The following is a 21,495-nucleotide window of genomic DNA, read 5'->3' as shown; positions in this document are numbered from 1 at the left end:
GTATTACTTTTTTACTGCTCTATAATAAATTACCACAAAATTAGTGGTTTAAAACAACACTCGTATATTATTCCACAGTTGCTGTTAGTCAGATGTCCAGATACTGCATGCCTAGGGTTCTCTGCTCAGGGACTTACAAGGCTGAAATCCAAGTACAGCCAAGTTGTATTCCTGTATCCCTCTGTGGAAGTGCTGAGAAAGAATGAATCTACTCCTAAATTCATTCTGGTTGCTAGTAAAATCCAGCTTCTTACTTATAGGACTGAAACTTCATCTTCTTGCTGCCAGGGAGTACATTCTCACCTCCTAGAGGTTATTTTGTATTCCTTACTATGTGATCCTCTCTATCTTCAAGGCCAGCAAGAAAATATCTAGCACCCAATGAATCCTTCTTACCCTCTGAAACTTTTACTGAGAAGAATCCAGGACGTTTTGAAGGATTACCTGATTAAATCAGGCTTACTAATTTTGGAACTTATCAGCAAAATGCTTTTTCACCCAGCTGAATGAGTGTTTAAATTATGAGGAATAGGTATGTGTATGCCACAGACAGGTACCTTGGGACTCACCTTAGAATTCTGCCTGGGTATATGTGTAAGAGTAGAATTATTGGGTCATGGAATATGTGAATACTGCCAAAAAATTTTCCAGAGTGATTTTAATACTTAAATTTCTCACCGGCAGGTTATGAGAAATTCATTGGCATTACACAATCTAGCCAATATTTTAGTCACTTCTGATGTGTAGTTGTGGTTTTAGTTGGTATCTTCCTGAAGACTGAATTTTGTGTAAAAAAGGAAACTGAAAAAAGAACATTGATTATTTTTTAATTGTATGTTTTACAATAAACCTCTAAAATAGCATTCATTCATATTGTGTATGTCTGGGACTCTGATTTAATGTAAACTGTTCAAGCCATTTATCATTTTTCTTATCCCAAACTTAGCATAATCCCTAGTATACAGGAGGTATCTAACATTTGGTGAACTAAACTTAATTTAGCTTCCAATACATAATGTTTTTTTAAATTTTCAAATTTGAAACTCTACTTCCATTTATATTTCTTCTAAGCCAGACAATAATGGTACAGGAGTCGGTCCTTTCAGCAATCTAAGTTACAATTTGACTGGGCTAATAATGCATTAGTACAGGTAGAAGAATTGCATGTGCTGTAACACTACCTATTATTAATCTACTTCACTTTTTTGTCCCAAACATAAGAAAGTATTTTCACTTATTCATTCTTTTATTTATTTTTTAATAGGACTTAGTTTATTCTATTCATGAATAGAATTAAATTGTTATTATATTCACCTTTGGTTACATATCTCCTTTTCCATATAATTTTTTTATACTGTTAATACATTTTAAGGAGCTTGTGCAACTAGATCAGTCCCTGGCCCTTCTCTTTGTCTGAATTTCTTAGTTATCATAGATAATTATTCTAGGGAGGTATAGCTTTCCTTTTACAGTTTCAGGGTCATCAAATTGTAACTGTCTTTCCTCTGAATATTAAACAAAAGGGTTTTTTTTTTCCTCCTTTTTAAATTTTGTCTGAATAAATGGTTCTTTATATGCACAATTCTTTAAATGATTCAACATTTCCATATCAATAACTAATTCTCTTTCTGGATTAGAATCAGACCAAATATAGTAAACCCTCTGTCTTCCTAACAGCCCTCGGTATCACTCCATGCCTATGTTCTAGTCTTTAATTTTGATCCATCAAAATCACTCTCACTTCTAATGCTTGTAAACTTTCCATTAAACTGCTTTCAAAGAAAATTATTTTGACAATATGATATAATTACCACAGAAATTGTAATTCTAGGTCTTTAATTTGTTCCAATACTGTGATTAGTTTTCTGCTTGCTTTTCTGTGTGCAGTGAATTAAATCAAAATCTTCTTAAGACCTTTATAGGTTCTGTTTTGTTTTGTTTTTTAGGATTGGTATTTGGCCAACTTCTCTTTTATAGCTATCTTAGTTTTGCCCTGTTCATGAATATACTGAGTAAATTACAAGCTTTATAAATATACAAAATACAGTATTTATACAATATTATAATAAAATAATGATCAATGAGTTTTCTTTCTACATTGATTTATTTATGCTACTAAGAAAAATCTGATGCAAAGCAGTTCAGCCAGTTCCTAAAGTAACTTATAAAACTAATTATCCCACTGTTGTTTGGTATCTGAATGGATTATTCCATTTGTCAAATGGCTATATTTTCTTAAAAGAACTCTGAGCCTGGTGTGGTGGTACACACTTGTAATTCCAGCAGGTCAGGAGGCAAAGGCAGGAGGAACACAAGTTCAAATACTCAGCAACTTTGGCATGCCCTAAGCTGTGAAACCCTGTATCAAAATGAAAAATTTTAAAAAGACTGGGGATGTGGCTCAGTTGCTAAGCACCCCTGGGTTCAATCTCTGGTACCAAAACAAACAAAAAAGACTTTGAACATGAATGCTTCACTGATATTTCAATTATAAGAAAATCCTGATTATTAATATACTTAATGTAATATTGCATTTTCCTTTCTTTAGAATACATGCATGTTTATTTATTCTCTAAACTTAAAATATATTATCTGTCATCAAATGAAAGAGTCATATATAAACTGTAAATCAGAGTATTATTAACAAAAAGCTTTTAGAAATGTATAAGACTTAGCTGTTTGGGTGTTTAATAAACTTACAGGGAAAAATCATTCTATAAAATATCAGTAGGAAAGTTTTTATGACCACAGAGAATAAATTTTATGTGAAAGGATATTATCAACAATAAAGAACTATATAATAAAGAGATGTAAGTATCAAACAATAACAAGTACTAAATAGGAAAGTCTACATGTATAACCTAGTCCTCAATCTTAAAATGCTTTATATTGATATTTTAAAACTTGTGCAAAAATTTAACAAGGTTAAGAATATTGGTCATACTAACTTATAGTGATGAAAAAAGACCAGCAGAGAGTTGTAATATCAATCCATGTCTTCTTCCTAATTAAATGTCCTTTAAAGGGGGAAAAAAAATGCAAGCCAAATGGAACATATTCTGATTCTGCAACTACCAGAAGTAACTTTATTTATCAAATTCCCAGTTTCAACCAAAATTATATATACATATAAACCCAACAAGGCATAATAATGAGGTAGACCAAGATCAAGCAGGGAGAAGAGGATATATTAGTTTTCTAGAGTTGCCTAAAACTAATTACCGGAAATGGGGAAAAAAATAAAAACAGAAATTCATTCTCCCACAGTTCTAGAAGCTAGATGTCCAAAGACAGGGTGTCAGCAGAGCCACGATCTACCTGAAGGCTCTAGTGGAGAATCTGTTACATGCCTGTTTACTAGCTTCTGAAATTGCCAACTATCCCTGTCCTCACTTGGTTTATAAATTCATTACTCCAGTCTTTTACCTCTGAGGTTATAGGATGTTCTCTCTGTGTACACAGCTTATGGTATGTGTCTTCATCTCTTGTTAAAAGGGAACAGTCAGATTAGTGCCCACCCTAATAACCTTTTATTAATGTGATTACATCTGAAAAGATCTTAAATTCCAAACAAAGTCGAGTTCACAAGTACCAGGGGTTAAGACTTCAACATATCTTTTTGGGAGCAGAATTTGATCCATAGCAGGGGATGGGGCAAAAAAGGCCAGATCTCCAAAGTTCTCCACTAAGACATCCTTTTCAGGCAATGAGGATTTAGATGCTACAGATATTGGCAAATTAAGTTCATTTAGTAAAAATTATATGACTAGTGGATCCTTAATAGGAACTGAGCCTGGCAATCAACACAAAAAATTACATGAAAATTGAGGAAATTTAAACTTTTGTGCCTTTCATCAACTTTCAAAATGTTTATGTTTTCTTCTGTTGGCAGATTTAAAAAAAAATGTTTCTATCTTTTATTCTGGTTGGTTTTAGCCTATTTTTCTTTCAGAACTAAATTGTGCATATACACAAATTCAAATACTAAAGTCCCATCCCCAGTAATTGAGAATGTTACGTATTTAGAGATAGTACCCATAAAGAGATAATTAAGGTAAAATAAAGTCATATAAGTGAGCCCTAATCCAATATGACTGGTGTTCTCCTAAAAAGAAAAGACTAAGATACACACACACACACACACACACAAGACCACATAAGGAGACAGGGAAAGACTGCCTATAAGCTAAGGCAAGAGGCCTCAGAAGAAACAAATCTAGTACCTCTAGAATGGTGGGGAAATAAATTTATTATTTAATCCTCCCAGTCTGTGATAGAATTAGCTGACTGCTAATCAAGGACAATTAGTTGGCTGTTAACCGAGGAGGGCATTCATAAGTCTGTGTTATTACTCAAATCAAATCATTCTAAGAAAGTTGAAATTGATCATTTATTTAGCATGAACAAATTGAACAAATGTCATTTTACTGGGCATGTTAAGAAGCTCAAAATATCTTAGTTTTGACCAAGATTTCAAAGGCAAGACCCAAATTTGTCTTGTTTATAGTGTCAAATATATGCTCAGCAGCCAGCACCAAGCTGTACATAATAGTCATTCCATTACCTACAGAAGAAATAGGAAGACGTAAATAAAACTATCCTAATGTGGTAAGAGAAATAAAATGGTAAAGCTTCTGAGTCTTAGAGGAAATTTTTCTGCAAATTGGAAACCATCACTTAAAGTAGTAAAGTTAACTTACTCAAGTTAATATAGTTCAACCAAGAGTTGAGACTTCAATTCCTATATTTTTCCTTAAACATCATAAAAATAAAATCTATCAAAATATATCCATATTATGGGATTGCACAGTAATGTAAATATACTTCACACTACTGAAATATATGCTTAAAACTTAGAATGGTAAATTTGATGTGTACTTTACCACAATTAAAAAAAATCAAAACTGGAACAAAAATATCCCTGTGACAAAAAAATCCAAATTTAAATAATTACATATAATTTCTATTATATTTATAGATATTTCTACCAAAATAAAATCTGACTACATATGAAAATAAGACAATGAGTAAAACACTCAATTTTAAGTTAACAATTATTCAGAATCTTATGAAATAACCTTTTATAATAAGATTTTTTCTACCTTATCTACCATTAAAAGTAACTATGCAAAATGGCATAAGAATGAAACACAGTAATTTAACTTAGTTAGCCCAAATCCATTCTGGAATGAGGGGAAATTAACTAAGTTATTTTTATTGTGCTTCTATGTCAACGACAAAAATAAGCAGTGTGATAGTCATTATAACCATTCAACAATAATCTAGTCTTCTCTTTTCCTGTGGATATTGCTGAAATCAGGGATAGCCATGTGATATGCTTCTTGAAATGAGAAAGGAAAAGATGAACATCTCCAAGAAGAAACTAGTGCTTTAGCACATTCTTTTTTCCCCTTTACTATGGTAACTCTTAACATGTTAAAAACTGGCTGTCCTCAGCTAGGATTCCAGAGCAAAGACAACAATGAGAACAGTGTTCCAGCAAGCCAGAAAGGACATAAAGAGTAAGCAAAATAAATCATTGTATTAAACCACTGAGATTGTGAGATATTGACATAGCACAGCACAGAATATATCCTAACTGAAAAAGAATCTAAATACTGAATATAAAGCACTGGTATAAAAAAGTAAAATGGATTCCCACAAATGAAGAAAGGAAGGATGGGCAGGGGTGACAGGATTCTCCCCTTGTTCTCCACTTGCTCTGACACAAGGCTTCCATCAGAGTATAGATACCAGGGCATTACTCAAAGCCCTGCATGCCACAGAGCTCAGGCTAAGGGGCAAAATAAGTACTGCTACTATAGACAAGTTTGAAGAGCTGAGGGAAAGCTTTTTCTACCCTTCCCCTTCCCACTTGCAGCCAAGTATTGAGGAAAACTAGACTCCTCTGAACACTAACTTTATTCTTTCAGCCATGTGAAGAAATCATCATCTTGAGAAAATTTAACAATGTTTGTCAATGAAGTACCAGGGCCCATTCCTTGGCATTTTAAGTTCATCCACTACTATACAAATTTGTAGCCTTATAGACAATTTCACCCAGAGGAGTTATTTAAAAATCAGTTATTCCTCCTACAGTCTCTTGTTTACTACTGCCTTCATGAAGACCAAAGGGGAGCTGAACTTTGAACAGGAACCAGCTTCCTGTTCAAATTAAGTGACCAAATTACAGGGCTCAAAATTGGGAAATTCATTAGCTCGTTTCATTTCTAACTTTTAGGACCATTATAAACCACAACAGAGTTTTGCCCTGGCTAATAGCAACTTAACCCCAAAGGGAAGTGGTGGACACCATAGGGCTTCATCCACTGAGAACAAGAGCCACTTTCCTGCACTTCATGAAAAGGCAGCTTTTGTTTGCTAAGCTATGCCTACAGACACCCTACAGAATGGCTTACTATTCCCCATCCTTGTTTATTGGAATTTCTTGCAGATCATCTTTACAAGTAGTATACTAGTAAGAAGCACTCAATTTCTGACCATCATCAACTCCTGAGTGTGGGTCTCCTTGAGGTTTGATCCTTCCCCTGATATTTAGCATGATAACCTGCAGTGAGTATATTTATGAACTTGGACAAGATACTGTGCCATTCCTGTGCCCAGTGAGAAATATGGACATGTCTCTAATAAACAAGGAATCAGAGATATTCTTTTGCTGCAATTCTAGCTCCTGGTAGAATCTCTCCAATGAACAACAGCTTAAGAGAACTTCTATAGCACAACACTAACCAAATACATCACTTTTATACTAATTGTATTTAGAACCAAATAATTATTTGTTGTGGCCACTATCCGTGGCAGTGCAGCAAGTATAGCAGAATCCCTGGTCTTTACCCACTAGATGCTAACAGCATCAGTTTCCTGTTCCCAGACTGTGACAATGAAAAGTATCTTGAGATAGCACCTGAATGTCTTAGAGGTAGGGTGCAAAACCATACCAGGTGACTACTCTGCTAGAAGCTGGTTCCATTTCCAGCAGTTAGTATGACATTGACAAGAGGATGTATACTAGGACCAAGATGCCCCACCCCATCCCACATGCTCCACTCCATTTGAGGCTGGTATAGAACTTGCCCTGAGATACCACTGGTAAACAGATTAACGGATTCTGCCCATAATTTGAGAAGTTGGCCTGACTCCCAGCGAGTAGAAAACAACGGAACCTTGATTTTTTGCTTGCTCTTCTTCCCATACCACACCATTCTCTCCTTCTAATACTTCCCTTTCCCTTTTGACTTTCTCCTACAAGTAGAGACATGATTCAAATAACTCAGATGATTTATCTTACAAAACAAGATGTAAACCAACAGCAAACTGCTACTGACCTGACCTCCTGCCACCACCACCCCCACATAATGTAGACATGTTCTGGTGTTAACTGGAAAAATCTGAACTGGGTCAATTCTCAGAAGTCTCTTTAGCTTGCCTAATTTACAGGGCCAATGGGGGCAGAAGCCCATATTCATAGATTGACCTCATGGACTAACTTATATTTTACCAAACCAGGAACATAGTCTGATCCTTAACCAAAGAAAAAAATTTAAAACAGGAAGGAAAAGATAAAAAGAATATACCTTTAATGCCAACTACAACTACATAAGTATCACATTCATAAACATAAAAAACCCACCACATTAAAAAACTATGTCTCATATGCTAAAGGGGAAGAACTATATCCTTGCTCTATTTCATGCCAAAGTAAGTTCCATATGAATTTACAATGAAGTATAAAAAATGCAAACTTTAAAAGTTCTATAAGAACACATGTGGAACAATGCTTTAAAAACCTGGGTTGAAAAAAGTCTTTTATTTTTATTTTATTTTTCTGAGTTTCCCTCATAATAAATCTAATCATTTAATGTTGTTTAGAGTTCATTTTAAACATTCTGTAGAGAACATTATATAAATATTAAATTTTAAAAATCTCCATGGAATATATGCTATCATCCAATTTCATCCAATATTCATCTATAAAAATTAGAAGCTAGATTACATCATCTTTTAACAAACTTACAAGTCAAATTGTCTTGTTCTTATTGTCACTGGACAGCATTTTATTATTTTTGTGTAGTTTTTCAGAAAAGTACTAGAAACATATTGACAATTATTGTAGCCATTAATACATATATTATAAATTTCAAAATATATAGTTGGAAAGATGAAAGATAGTTGGTTGGAAAAGTTATCTTTGGCAGTTGTAAAACAGTAAATGGATTCAATTTGTATCAGACATTAGGATGATATACATTTGGTTTATCACTTATAATTTTATAGGTCATATTTCCCTGACTTCCTAAATTTCCAAAAGCATAAAGAGGCAGGGAACACCTATAAAATCTGACCTATAAAATTGATTAATCGAAAGTCCTCCAAACATGTTTTAGAAATTCCACATTTTACTGTATTTCCATCTAACTATTTTCCCTTTTAAATTGAATAGGTATTTGATTGAATTAACCAGTGTGTGCTGTCATGTAGGCCCAGATTGCATTTGAATGCTAGCAATAAAGAGCTTAAACATGCAACCACTTTCATTGACTGTTAGTAAGAACAGAAACGAAATCTGACCACAAATACCCGAACTTTGGCTTCACTGCCTCAAAGTTGTCTTCATGTGTGCTTGCTCATGAAAAAAGTCCTTTAATCAATGCCCAAAGTTCATAAGTTATATTAGAACAAATTTCTTTGACCAAACTCGTATTCTTCTAAAAATTTAGCTGATATATTTGTACATATGAATAAAGAAATATGTTTAACATAATATCAAAATAAAGCAAACTCAACTGGAAATGATCATCTGATGTCCACTGATGAAAACTGAATAAATAAATTATCTATACAACAGAATAGTACATAGTTATAAAAAATGATTACAAAATTGGGTTGGGGTTGTGTTTCAGGGGTAGAGCGCTTGCACGGCATGTGTGAGGCACTGGGTTTGACTCTCAGCACCACATATAAATAAATCAAAAATAAAATAAAGGTCAACAGACAACTAAAAATCAGACTACAAAAGATTTAAATGTGGTAGTATAAGTGGATCTATTGGATAATGTTATAAACAAAACAAGCTAAAGGAATACTGTAATGGCTTCTCTGTCATGAAAAAAAAAAAAGAGTCACAGACAGGTTTTTGTTTTTATACAGAGTAAGTATTTTTAGAGGGACACAAAAGAAATTTATATGCTTGTTTCTAGGAAGGAAGACAGATCTGGAAAGGAAGCAATCTTTCTTTCATTGTATATCCTTTTAAGTTTATTAATTAGTTTTTAGATTATTCATAAAGCTCATCACAAAAAAGATCAAAAAGTAAAATTCAAAGAAAATGCATCAAAACAGAATAGCAAATGTCCTATATACTTAATGAGAGTATACTCACCTTTCCCGACAAAATTTAAGTGAATGTAGTATGGCAGGCCTTTTCTGACGTAAATTCCATAAGTGTAAGGTGTCATCAGCCAAGACACTCACAAGAGCTCCCTTAAAAAAAAAAAAAAAAGGTATATTTTATACATAAATACATCTTATAAACATTAATGCAACCAAACATTTTCTAAAAAATATCTCATTCTTAAACTTCAAAACATTTGCTTCTAAGAAACATTTACCTCACCAAATTCTAAACAGCAGATGTTGGAGTATACATACATGTGTGTGGATGTCATTTAATGATTGAACCTCAATAACTTCAAGTTTAACTTAATATCTTATGAAACAAAAGTGTAGTAGTAGTATGTAGTAGGATACATGATTAAGACTTAGCTATTTAAAATTAGAGATTGGAATATAAATTAGTTGGTGACTACAATAAATATTTTCTGGACTAACAGCAAAATATAATATAAAATGTCAAATGTTTTCTCTGATATAAAGAGGCTGATTCATAATGGGATAGGGAGAAGGGAACATGGGAGGAATAGATAAACTCTAGATAGGGTAGAGTTGCTGGAAAGGGAGGGAGGGGGCGTGGGGTTATAAATGATGGTGGAATGTCATTATCATTATTATCCAAAGTACATGTATAAGGACACGAATTGTTGTGAATATACTTTGTATACAACCAAATATGAAAAATTGTGCTCTATATGTGTAATAAGAATTGTAATGCATTCTGCTGTCATATATAAATAAAAAATTTATGGGAAAAAAGATAATTTCTTGTTTGTTGGGTTTTATTATTTAGGGTAACAAATGTTAAAGGGATTAAGGTTTGTATAACTCTACTTACAAACAACTATCACTTTAGGTTATTATACTACACTATGGATTCTAAATTTTTCTTAAAAGTTAAACTTGGTTAATATAAGTAGACTGGTGTAATTGTGAAGCTACTACTGGTTTCTTTTATATTAGATGTATTCATGTCCCCCAAGAATACAAGTCTTTAAATAGAAGGTTTAGGAGAACACTTTACCATGCTGTTGTTCTACATCTAAAGTTGTCTGTAACACTGGTCTTTTGCAAACTTAAATTTTTATTTATGTCATTTGATGTTCTGTAATTAGATAAAAACAATCTGTCATAAGTTGTAAAATTTTGTGTTACTCTTTACTTTGGGATGGGCACTTTAATACATTTTTGGAAGACAATAAGGAGAGACTGGTTTATTTAAAGGTTGACAATATGGGATATGAAGAAATTTTGCCACTTTTCCACAAATGGGGTTAAAAGCTCTCTTAGCCTGTTTGATTCATGTTTCAGTTTAATGTGAAATTATGTTAACTGATTCATATATGCCCAGGAAATGATATATGAAAATGTTGTAAAATAATATTTCAGGAAGAAATAAGGATCAGTTTCAGAAATAAAACACCTTACCTAAGATTTATCAAGAGGCCACCTCACTTGAGTTAAAAAACTCTGCCTCTCACCTTATTCCATGTTAGGATAACCACTCAAGTTCATTTGAAGTAAATTAAAGAAATAGGCATTTTTATAAGGATTACTGTGATTTTAAAATAAGGAGGAAATATAATATATAGCTAAGTAAAGGTCTGGAATTGCAAAAATTATGTTTCTTGGTTCATAGCTATTATACAAACTAAAAATGTTTTTACTCTTGTAAAAAAAAATGCTAGTCCTTATTTTCATGGTCATATTCATTTATTTTGTATTAATCTCATTCCAATGCTCATGTCTTCGTGTTTCTCACCTACCAGATGACTTTACAACCTGTTCTTTCCAAACCAGACTTTTACCACAGACCCTTCAACTGACCCAAAACATTCCTAAAAGGGAAACCCAAACTGCTTGCCCCATGTTGCCCCCTCTCAGCCTGAAAGAGCCAGACATGTCATTGCCCATTTCCGCTTACAGCAGTAAGGGTTCCCTTACTCAGAGGGAAGAATAAGACCAAGACAAAGGACAAGTAGTAGATTATATTTAATTAAAAAAAAAAAGGAAATGGGGTAGATAGCACTCCCCATCACCAATGCTTTGGCACAAAATATTTCAAGAGACCTCCAGGATCAAAAGACAATTGATAATAAACTTGAAGCTAAGGTGAATGCCTTAGAGGCTACTGTAGTAGTCCTGGTCAGATACAAAGTCTTAAGGTCATACAACAATTATGATGCCGTGTCGTTTATTAGTTTATTTGTGTAACTAACATCTGTTCCATACTATATCTCCTAATGGGATTGGGAAAAGATAAAGATGCATCTATTGTGAATTTGGAATCATAACAATGTGAATTTATATCTTTTACAACTACACCGTTACATCCAAGTCATGCAAAAAAGTAAGATTCCTGTGTTATCCTCCACCAGTTTTACACAAAAAGCTGTTAGATGATTTGAATGGTTTCAATTATTAAAACATGCTAAAACATACTGCATGGTATCTCTTAGGACTTGTTTCCTTGCTCTTTATTCTGTGTTGTTTTCTCGTGGTCAGCTACAAGCTTGTCGGACAAGTTCTAGTTCCAGTACTTCAGAGTCGACATGCATAGTTTACGTTTAAAAAATAAAAAAGGGGGAGATGCAGAAAGTGGTGACTTATATCATGGTCTCTGACTGCCTTGTGGCTGTGGCTATGGCTGTGCTTGTGCTGGGAATTTTTGCACAAAGTTGCAGGATAAGATTGCCTAGTTGCTATAGTGATGCCCTGCCTGAGGAAGCTCTGTGCAAAGGCACAGAACTACATCAGTCTTAACTTTGAGCTCAGACACCTGTCATCAGTGAAAGAGAATTCTGAGCATAACAAGATAACCACAAGAGCCGCGACATTCAAGTCTGTCTGCTTTGCAGAAACATTCCCACAAATAACCTTTTGATGATAAAACCTATATAAAAAATCTGCTATACTAGCTCTGGGTCTTTGTTCTTCTATCAGAGTTTGGTGTACCAACCAGTCCCAGGTTTCTCCTTGTAAGTGTGTATGTCTTAAAACCCCACATTGCCCCTGACCTGTTTCTAAGATTGGGCTATGTAAGTCAAGGAAGAGTTAGATCCTTTTATATTAATTTCAAAAGATTTGCAATCCCAATCCTTTATGTTATTATGAGAAATCTTAAAGTCTCCCCATTTAAAATAAGAGTTTTTCATCCAATTCGGAATGATTAAAATAGCTGTCAAAATAAGATATACTTCAAACCATATCTCCCAGGCCTTTCCACCTTCTAAATTCTGAGGGGTAACTCTTTTATGTAGGTCCTACTGCTATAATATGACAATTGGAAAGCTATCTGACATACATAAAGTACACACTCTCCTTTTACTAGAAAGCATTGTCTTATCTATAACACTCAGACCCTAAAAAAATTACACAATTACAAATTATTAGTATGATAGTTTTACTTAATTTTTTGTCATCTTTAGAATTTTACTTCCATGAAAACCTTTCTTAAATTCTGACATGAATATTCATCAAAATCCAGAGGTGTTTAGATATGTATTTTCCTATACATTACAAATTTATTCAATGTATCTTAAGGATTTGGGGGAAAAACAATGTTCACAAACTATCCTCAAATCTAAGGAGTTCATCAGAGCCCTTTCCGGAGAAATTTCTCTTCTTTCCTTCTACGAACATCTTTCCTTGCCTGTTGCCACTTACAGTGAAGATCTATTCTCAGAGCTGCTCATGTTGTTCTAAAATCTGCAAGCACAGTGTTTTCTGAGCTAATAAAATGTTGTTTACTCTATCTCTTTCTATATAGTAAATTCAAAAAGAAGGGGATTATCAATTACTTCAACAAATAAGCAGCACAACTTGAAGCAATATCCACTTTAAAATGAAAATTGGCTTCTTCCTGGTAGTATTTCTAAGCAATTCATTAGGGCTGGGGATGCAGATCAGGAGAACACTGCCTAGCATGTGCGAGGCTCTGGGTTCAATCCCCAACACCACAAAAAAAAAAAAAAAAAAGAAAAGAAAGAAACAAAAGGTCAAAGTAATCCATTAAAGGAATTCTGTTACTTATAACAGGATTCTTATTTTATTAATTTTTAATATAGACTTTGTTATACAACTTTAAATATCCCTGAAATAAAATTAAATGCAGCATCTAGTACCAAAAAAATTTTTAACCTTATTCCATTCTGTTTGCAACTCTATTTTGAGAAATATATCATGCAACTCTCCACAATGATGACTAAAACTAAATTACAGTTACCTCCAACCCACAATAAATTAATTTTTGTTCAAATATTTAAATGTGAATGCATACAAAAAAACTGAAAGACCAGATGTAGCTCAATTTCAAATATAAAAAGGAATGATTAAGATAATTCACTGACCTCATTAATCAGGAACTGGAGCTGAATTACAGCAGCTCCACTGTCATGTTGGCAATAACATTCTACTCCCGGACGACCAAAGCTATCATAAATTCCATTAAGGAGTTTTTGATATATGTGGCCTTTTTTCTTTAGAGAAATTGATAAGTTATAACAAACTAATAAGTATTTTGATAACCTGATATTTAATAATATAGGGCACTTACTGAGGTGGAGATTTAGAGTTAGGTTTACTACACATTAATTAGTTTCTGTCGATAATCAGAAGTCTCAGAGATTACAGTTCTGAAAGAAATAAGAAAATAGATCCTTCTAGAAAAAAAATGAAGTATTAAATTCAGCAATATGGAAAAACAATAAATAGTTAAAATATTTTACTCTGGCCCAAAATCTTTTTTTTTCCTTTTAAAATTTTCATATAACAGAAAACATTTATATAACATTTTTTATGTGCCACCCATTATTATAAACATGTTTCATAATATTAAATATTTTAATCCTCATAACCCATGGAAGAATATATTAATATTCCCTATGATAAGGAAACTGAAGTACAGAGAAATTACATAACTTGACCCAAGTCACACAACTACAAAGTAAAAGAAAAGGAATGTGAATATGCAACATGGTTCCAAGGTGTTCACTTTTTTCCCCCCAGTGCTGGAGCTCAAACCTAGGGTCACTGTCATGTTAAGGACAAACTCTACCACTGAGATGTACCCCTAGCCCTACATTCATAATAGGTATGCTAATCACTAAAATGGAACAAAAAAGGCTGTACACTCAATAGAATCCCCTGTGTGCAGTTAAATACATTTCACCTTCATAATCTTGATCATTTTAACATGTTAATACACTAATCCAATTTTCACTACTTAATAAATACTAATAGTAACCAAAATAAAAAACTTTGGTGGGATTTAATAAAATTATAACTCTCTCTATAAACTCAAATCCAGGAATACAGACATTTTATTAAGCTAGGGCTTAATAAAAAATTAAATTGTAGCATAGGTTCAATTTGTGCTTCTCCCATTTAATTTCTAGACATTTTCCTAGGTAATATTTATTTTCAGTAGGGTTTTTTTCTATTTTATACAATTAACTTCTATTTCATAACTTTACAGACTGATTTGAGTATGCTTAGCTTATACTCAAAACCTAGAATTACTGTTATTAGCAGTATTGATAATTGTAATAGTGTTTGACACACCAGTACAAATGCAACTACAGAAACCAGATTTCAAATTGCTAGTATTGGCACTATGCAAATCACATCAAAAGTCAAGAGAAATGTCTACATGCCTGTTCACACATTTCTTTTCTCAAGTGACAAGACAGATCATTACAGTGAGACTAATTCTAATCTTTTCAGCTAAATTATTTTTGCATCAATGACTATATTTTAAAATTCTTTTTACATGAATCTAGTTAAATTTTTTCTGAGCAGACCAGGAAAACTAATGTAAAAATTGTGAGCTACTATGGAGAATCATAAAAAATATATTCATCTTAATATTATCACAAAATATATATCACTTTACTAATCTTCTGATGTTAGCCCATGACCTTTCCTTGGAGTATGGATTCAGAGTTGTTTCTCTTGAATAAAACAGCTCTAACTACCCAGATTTAAGATTTCCAGTTTATTTGGATCCAGACTTGGTGTCCATTAGTGGATGAATAGATAAAAGAAAATGTGGAATATATACACAATGTTCTTTTTAGTCATAAAGAAAAATGAAAGTGTCATTTGCAGGAAAATGGACGGAAATTGAGAGCTTTACAGAAAGGGAAATAAGCCAAACTAAGGTGTTCAAGTGCCATATGTTTCTTGCATATGTGAAAGCTAGAGAGGAAAAGGAAAAAAAAAAAGTGGAGCAGGGATCTCACAAAAACTGAAGGGAGATCAGTAGAGTAGAGGAAAGGAATCATGGAGCAGGAGAAGTGTAAGGAAAGGGAAAATACTCAGGGATGATATTGGCCGTATTATGTGGTTATGTTGAATGCATGTATGAATATGTAACAATAAATCCCACCATTATGTAGAACTATAGTGCATCGATAAAAATATAGAAAAAAATCATCCTGTATAAGTGGAAAAAAATTATTTCTAGCTTAATTGTTTAAACATATCTTAAAAGATATTGGCTGTGAAATTCAAGTTCAGCATTCATAAAAAATGTTATTCCTTCTCAATCATCTACAGTAATGATGGGAAATTTTAGCATGGAAAAACACAAACTATAGAGTACAGAGTTCACAATCTTGTTATCATGTTAGAATTCTAGAACCACTGCAAACGTATAGCCAGAGAAGATGCCTGGGTGGGTAGGTCAGTTATTTAGTTAATTTGCTTATTTATTTATTTTAGGTGCCGCAGGAACATCTGAGACACAGTGAGAATGGAAGATCTCTAATTTCAAGTCAGTTCATATGCCAGTTCTGCCATTATCTGCTGTAATATAATGAGAATTATTGTAACTTTCAACGTTGTAATCTGTGAAGTAAAGATGAGACTCATTAATCTAATAGCAAACTAATTTGTTATTTATTGAAATAACAAATATTAAATAACAAGTTCTTTATATAACCTAAAACTAAATGTTATTTTACAGTGAAGGTGCCATTATAAGAAAATGTCAATTTTGAATATCAGATCACCAAACAGCATGCCACAGAAACAAACATTCACATCCTTTCACACCTATGGTGATTACTGCTTCTGGTACATGTGGTTCTTCCTAATACTAACATCACTGAGAGTTAAAATTCTTATTGGAAAATGGCCAAAAACTATAAAAAAAGATCTGCTTGGTATATTATTCCCATATATCATGGCTACATTCTTTACAATTAAATGAAAAAGCAAAATTTTTTACATTAAAATGAAGATGAATCAAAAGACGAGTACATATTGAGTAATGGTATAAATATATTTGTTAAATGGAGAAATATTATTCTGATATATACTTTTTATACATGTATGAATCAACTATAAGGCAAAGCTAACAATAAATCTTATCTTAGTACACTGTCTCACCTTATAACTCTGAATTCCAATATAATTTTTTCAAAATGGTACCATCATCGTAAGATAACTTTGTGTCCTCAATTTTTCTACTGCTTGCCTATCCAGAGCTATGATATCTACCTAATCTTGTTAGTCATCTTTGTTTCTGGGAAGAACCAGTTAATTTATCTGACCCATGTCATATGGCAGATACTTCTTGCACAGTTACATTCATGGTCCTTGTCCAAAAAAGCACCATTGATAACAGTCACACTTATGAAGAGGAGATGCAGAAGCCAAAGTTAAAATATACTGGGAGCAGAGACTTTGAATGTTAAGGTTAGTTAATTGAGACACATAAACAATAGGGGGAAATAATTATAGAAGTAAAACGCACAATGAAACTAGAAATTAAGTAGGAACTATCAGGAAGAAGTATACAACATTGATGAGCAGAAACAAAAAGCTTGTTTACTTATAGAACTATACATCAATTTAAAAACAAACATGTATCCAATTGCCTAAATTGACTATTGTTGTTGCTGTTATGATGTTGGCTGGGTGACTGGTTAGGAAGGGAGTGATAAAGGAGGAACTAGGATATTCTTATATCCATCATCCATTATCATCATTGAGATTTATGAAACATTCGCTAGGTGTCAATAACTATGGATGTATTACCAACGGAACTTCTGTGACAAGTTGTTTTTAATAATTAAGAAGAGTCAGGTACAATAAGTAAACTGCCCAAGGTAATTTGTATGTTAGTTAAGATAACTGACCCCAGATAATCTAATTTCAGAACATACTGTGTAAATCACCAAGCTTTATCATACAAAAATGTATGTTAAGAGCTGAATTTCACATGTAAATTTGTCACTTCCTACCTTACTGTAAGTTGTCTTAAAACTGGGAGAATGAACATAGAAGAGATTTATTATCCATATTTTACATATGAGTAGCTAAAAAACTCAGATTGTTCTAAGTTGGACCAAATGTAACTTTTAGTAACAAGTAAACCAAGTAAGTGGTTATCCTTAGGTAGCTGGGGTCATGCCCTTAAAGGGACAGTGGGACCTTTGTCTCTCAGTCTTTCTTTTGCTTTCTGGCTTATGAGAGGTCTGATCAGTCACATACTCCCTGCTATTGCCATCCAGCAGAGAGGCCCATGGAAATGTGGCCATCTGAACTTGGACTGGAAAATTTAGAATCATGAGCTAAATAAACTTTTTCTAAGGTAAACGGCTTATGTATTTCATTATTATACTGTGAAGCTCATATGAATGGTACACAATATTCCAATCAAAAAATACAATACACTCATTTTTCATATTAGCTCAGGGTCTAATATTAAATATTAATTTTAATAACAAATCAATGTGTCCCATTAGGGTAAGTAAAATGAAATTCTATATTTCAATTTTAGTTCTAATTTTGAAACTACCATCTTTCTTTTTTTTTTTTTTTACTTGTAGGTGGACACAATACCTTTATTTTATTTATGTGGTGCTGAGGATCAAACCTAGGGCCTCAAACATGGGAGACGAGTGCTCTACCGATGAGCCACAGCACCAGCCCCAAACTACCTTCTTGCATATGCTTCATGTCTAAATATTTAGAGACTAGAGCCATGTGAGAGCAATAAAGCAGCAAACAAACAAATGGAGTCTTGGGTTTAGTTCAGTGGTGGAATACATACTTAGTATTTATGAAGTCCTGGATTCAATTCCCTGCATAAAAAAAAGTTTAGTATATCAAACATCATCTTACTAAAGATAATACAATACGTTAGAGAGAGAGATGGTGGGGGAGAGAAAAAAGCTTGCAGGATTAATGAAATATACTATGTTAGTAGAATAAAGGACAAAAATCACATTGTCATTTCAATGGGCATAAAAATTTATAGACAAAAATCAATCATTTTTCATGATAAACCACTCAATAGAACCAGGAATAGAAGAAAACTTCTTCAATGTAACAAAGGACATCTATGAAAAAGTCACAGCTAAGATAACATCATACTTAATGGTGAAAGACTGAATAGCTTACCCACTAAGATCCAGCCTATAGGCTAGTGAGCTTCTAGGACAATCTCAAGTAATAGGAACATGGTAATGAGCTCTCTTTATACCCCAAAAGCCTAGAAAAGACTCAATAAATATTTATGAATGAATGATCTTTTCTAAACACATGCTTCTATCTAGTCTATTTTTCTAGCCCATTCATTTTACCTTCCAATCATTTGTTGGATTGCTATTACAGTCATAGTACTAGTTCCTCTTATTGCTCATCCTAGCTTCTGGGATTTATACTGTACTGTCAGCAAGGTAGAATCAAAGAGTACTAAAAGGAAGCAGGCAAAGGGACCAGGCAGTAATAGGTTCTGAAAGTACAGCTCCTGGGCAAATTTTCACTGCTGTCACTACCACTATGTGTTATGAAAATGGATGACATACATATTTTGACAACCTCTACTTTTCTGCAGAATGTAATAATATCAAGAGTGGTATAGTATATACTTAGTAAATTATTAAGATTTATAAAGATTTAAAGATATTCAAGAATATCTTTTCATCAGTTCCTGTCAACTAAAAAAGAGGAAATGAAAGCAATGGCATTATCCTAATCTCTACTGAAGTGACATATTCAATTTTTTTCAACCTAGGAAGAGAAGATTCTAGTATATTAAAATAAAAATCAACCAGAGAACTTCTATGCAGTTTCTGAAAATACACATTTTTACCCTGTAAAGTCTGAAGCATAAGGATGACTATACTTTCCATGAACTCTCAAGTGAGTAATAAATTATTCTACAGTATTATTCTGTGAGGGTAACTTAGAAAAGATATTCTGTTTCGAAACCAAGGATTTTTAAGGGCAAATTGTTCCCTCCTGTTACAACAGAGGACAAACCCAAGAGCACAATTTTAATCCATCAGAAACAACAGTTACCTGTGTTACTGTTCCTTTCAGTACATTTTTACACTTTTAGCAAATAGGATGCTTTATGCCTGTTTAAATATTCTAGTAAGCCTTCAAGGTGTTGCTACTCTGAACACCCTTACTACTCTGTAAATAAAAGGTCAGTGAAAAAAAAATATGTGTGTGTGTGTGTGTGTGTGTGTACACATATATATAGACAGGGGGAGAGGGGGAGAGGGGGAGAGGGGGAGAGAGAGAGAGAGAGAGAGAGAGAGAGAGAGAGAGAGAGAGAGATATTACTTTTAATGGCATAAGTCTTAAATTTAGCCACGGGATTATTTTTAAATTAGAAAGTAAAAATAGAAATATCACTGTAATATAATCAAAGAATACTATAAAATCATTTGTTAAGTGAAAAGAGGATGATGTCCTTTAGAACAGGACTAATGTTCTCATTTATTTTGTGTGGACATAAATCACTTAGCATCTGAAAGTTTGACTTCATCTATAATTCCACAGTTATGAAAAATAAATAAAATTGACAAAAGGGTAATATATCATATATTATCTTATTAAAATAATATAACCAGTTAAAAAAATAAAACAATAAACAGCAGGTAGCTAGAAAAAAATGAAAAGACATAAAGTGATATGTAAAAACAAAACAATCTGTATGTGGTATAGTTTTCTCAACTGGTAACATCTGCCTTCTTCATCTAATCAATATTATGATCACCTACAAATTTAAGACTAGACTTTTCTATTTCTATGAGGAATGCCATTGGGATTTTGATCGGAATTGCATTAAATCTGTACAGTGCTTTCGGTAGTATTGTCATTTTGACAATATTAATTCTGCCTATCCAAGAGCAAGGTAGATCTTTCCATCTTCTAAGGTCGTCTTTGTTTCTTTCTTTAGGGATCTGTAGTTTTCATTGTATAGATTTTCACCTCTTTTGTTAAGTTGATTCCCAAGGTTTTTCTTTTCTTTTTCTTTTCTTTCTTTCTTTTTTTTGAGGTATTGTAAATGGGCTAGTTTTCCTCCATTCCCTTTCTGAGGATTTTTCACTGATATATAAAAATGCCTTTGATTTATGGGTGTTGATTTTATATCCTGATACTTTGCTGAATTCATTTACTAGTTCTAGAAGTTTGCTGGTGGAAGTTTTTGGGTCATCAGGTATAGAATCATATTATCAGCAAATAGTGCTAATTGATTTCTTCCATGTATCTAATTGCTCTAGAAATAGAAAAAGCAGTCATGAAATTCATCTGGAAAAATAACAGAATAGCTAAAGCAATCCTTAGCAGGAAGAGTAAAGCAGGTGTCATCACTATACCAGAACTTAAACTATACTACAGAGCAACAGTAACAAAAACAGCATGGTATTGGTACCAAAACAGACTGGTAGACCAATGGAACAGTATAGAGGACACAGAGACTAACCCACAGAATTACAATTATCTTATATTAGACAAAGGAGCCAAGAACATGCACTGGAGAAAAGATATCCTCTTCAACAAATGGTGCTGGGAAAACTGGAAATCCATATGCAACAAAATGGAATTAAACCCCTCTCTCTCACCATGTACAAAACTCAACTCAAAATGGATCAAGAACCTAGGAATAAAACCAGAGACACTGTGTCTAAGAGAAGAAAAAGTAGGCCCTAATCTCCATCATGTGGGATTAGACCCCAACTTCTTTAATAAGACTCCTGTGGTACATGAATTAAAATCAAGAATCAATAAATGAGATAGATTCAAACTAAAAAGCTTCTTCTCAGCAAAGAAATAATC

General features: G+C 33.1%; 1 protein-coding gene across 6 annotated transcripts in view; it reads right to left on the bottom strand.

The window, feature by feature from the left end:
- The window catches only part of Stxbp5 (syntaxin binding protein 5), a 180,444-nt gene that overhangs the window by 126,894 nt on the left and 32,055 nt on the right, over positions 1 to 21,495 (bottom strand). For 5 of the 6 annotated variants that reach the window (XM_058573613.1, XM_046427358.2, XM_046427360.2 and 2 more), the window contains exons 3-4: positions 13,761 to 13,842; positions 9,401 to 9,501 (exon numbers count right to left, since the gene is read on the bottom strand). In XM_058573613.1, the coding sequence (XP_058429596.1) occupies positions 9,401 to 9,501; positions 13,761 to 13,842 (183 nt within the window). Of the gene's footprint in view, positions 1 to 9,400; positions 9,502 to 13,760; positions 13,843 to 13,966; positions 14,070 to 21,495 lie in introns of those variants that run through there. The other variant, XM_058573612.1, reaches the window with a different exon arrangement.

Source organism: Marmota monax, unplaced genomic scaffold (assembly GCF_021218885.2).
Source record: "Marmota monax isolate L192 unplaced genomic scaffold, Marmota_monax_Labrador192_F-V1.1 WCK01_AAM20220418_F8-fsc00114, whole genome shotgun sequence".
Lineage (NCBI taxonomy): Eukaryota > Metazoa > Chordata > Mammalia > Rodentia > Sciuridae > Marmota > Marmota monax.
Note: the sequence above shows the minus strand (reverse complement) of the source record. Positions and strands in the feature narration are given on the sequence as shown.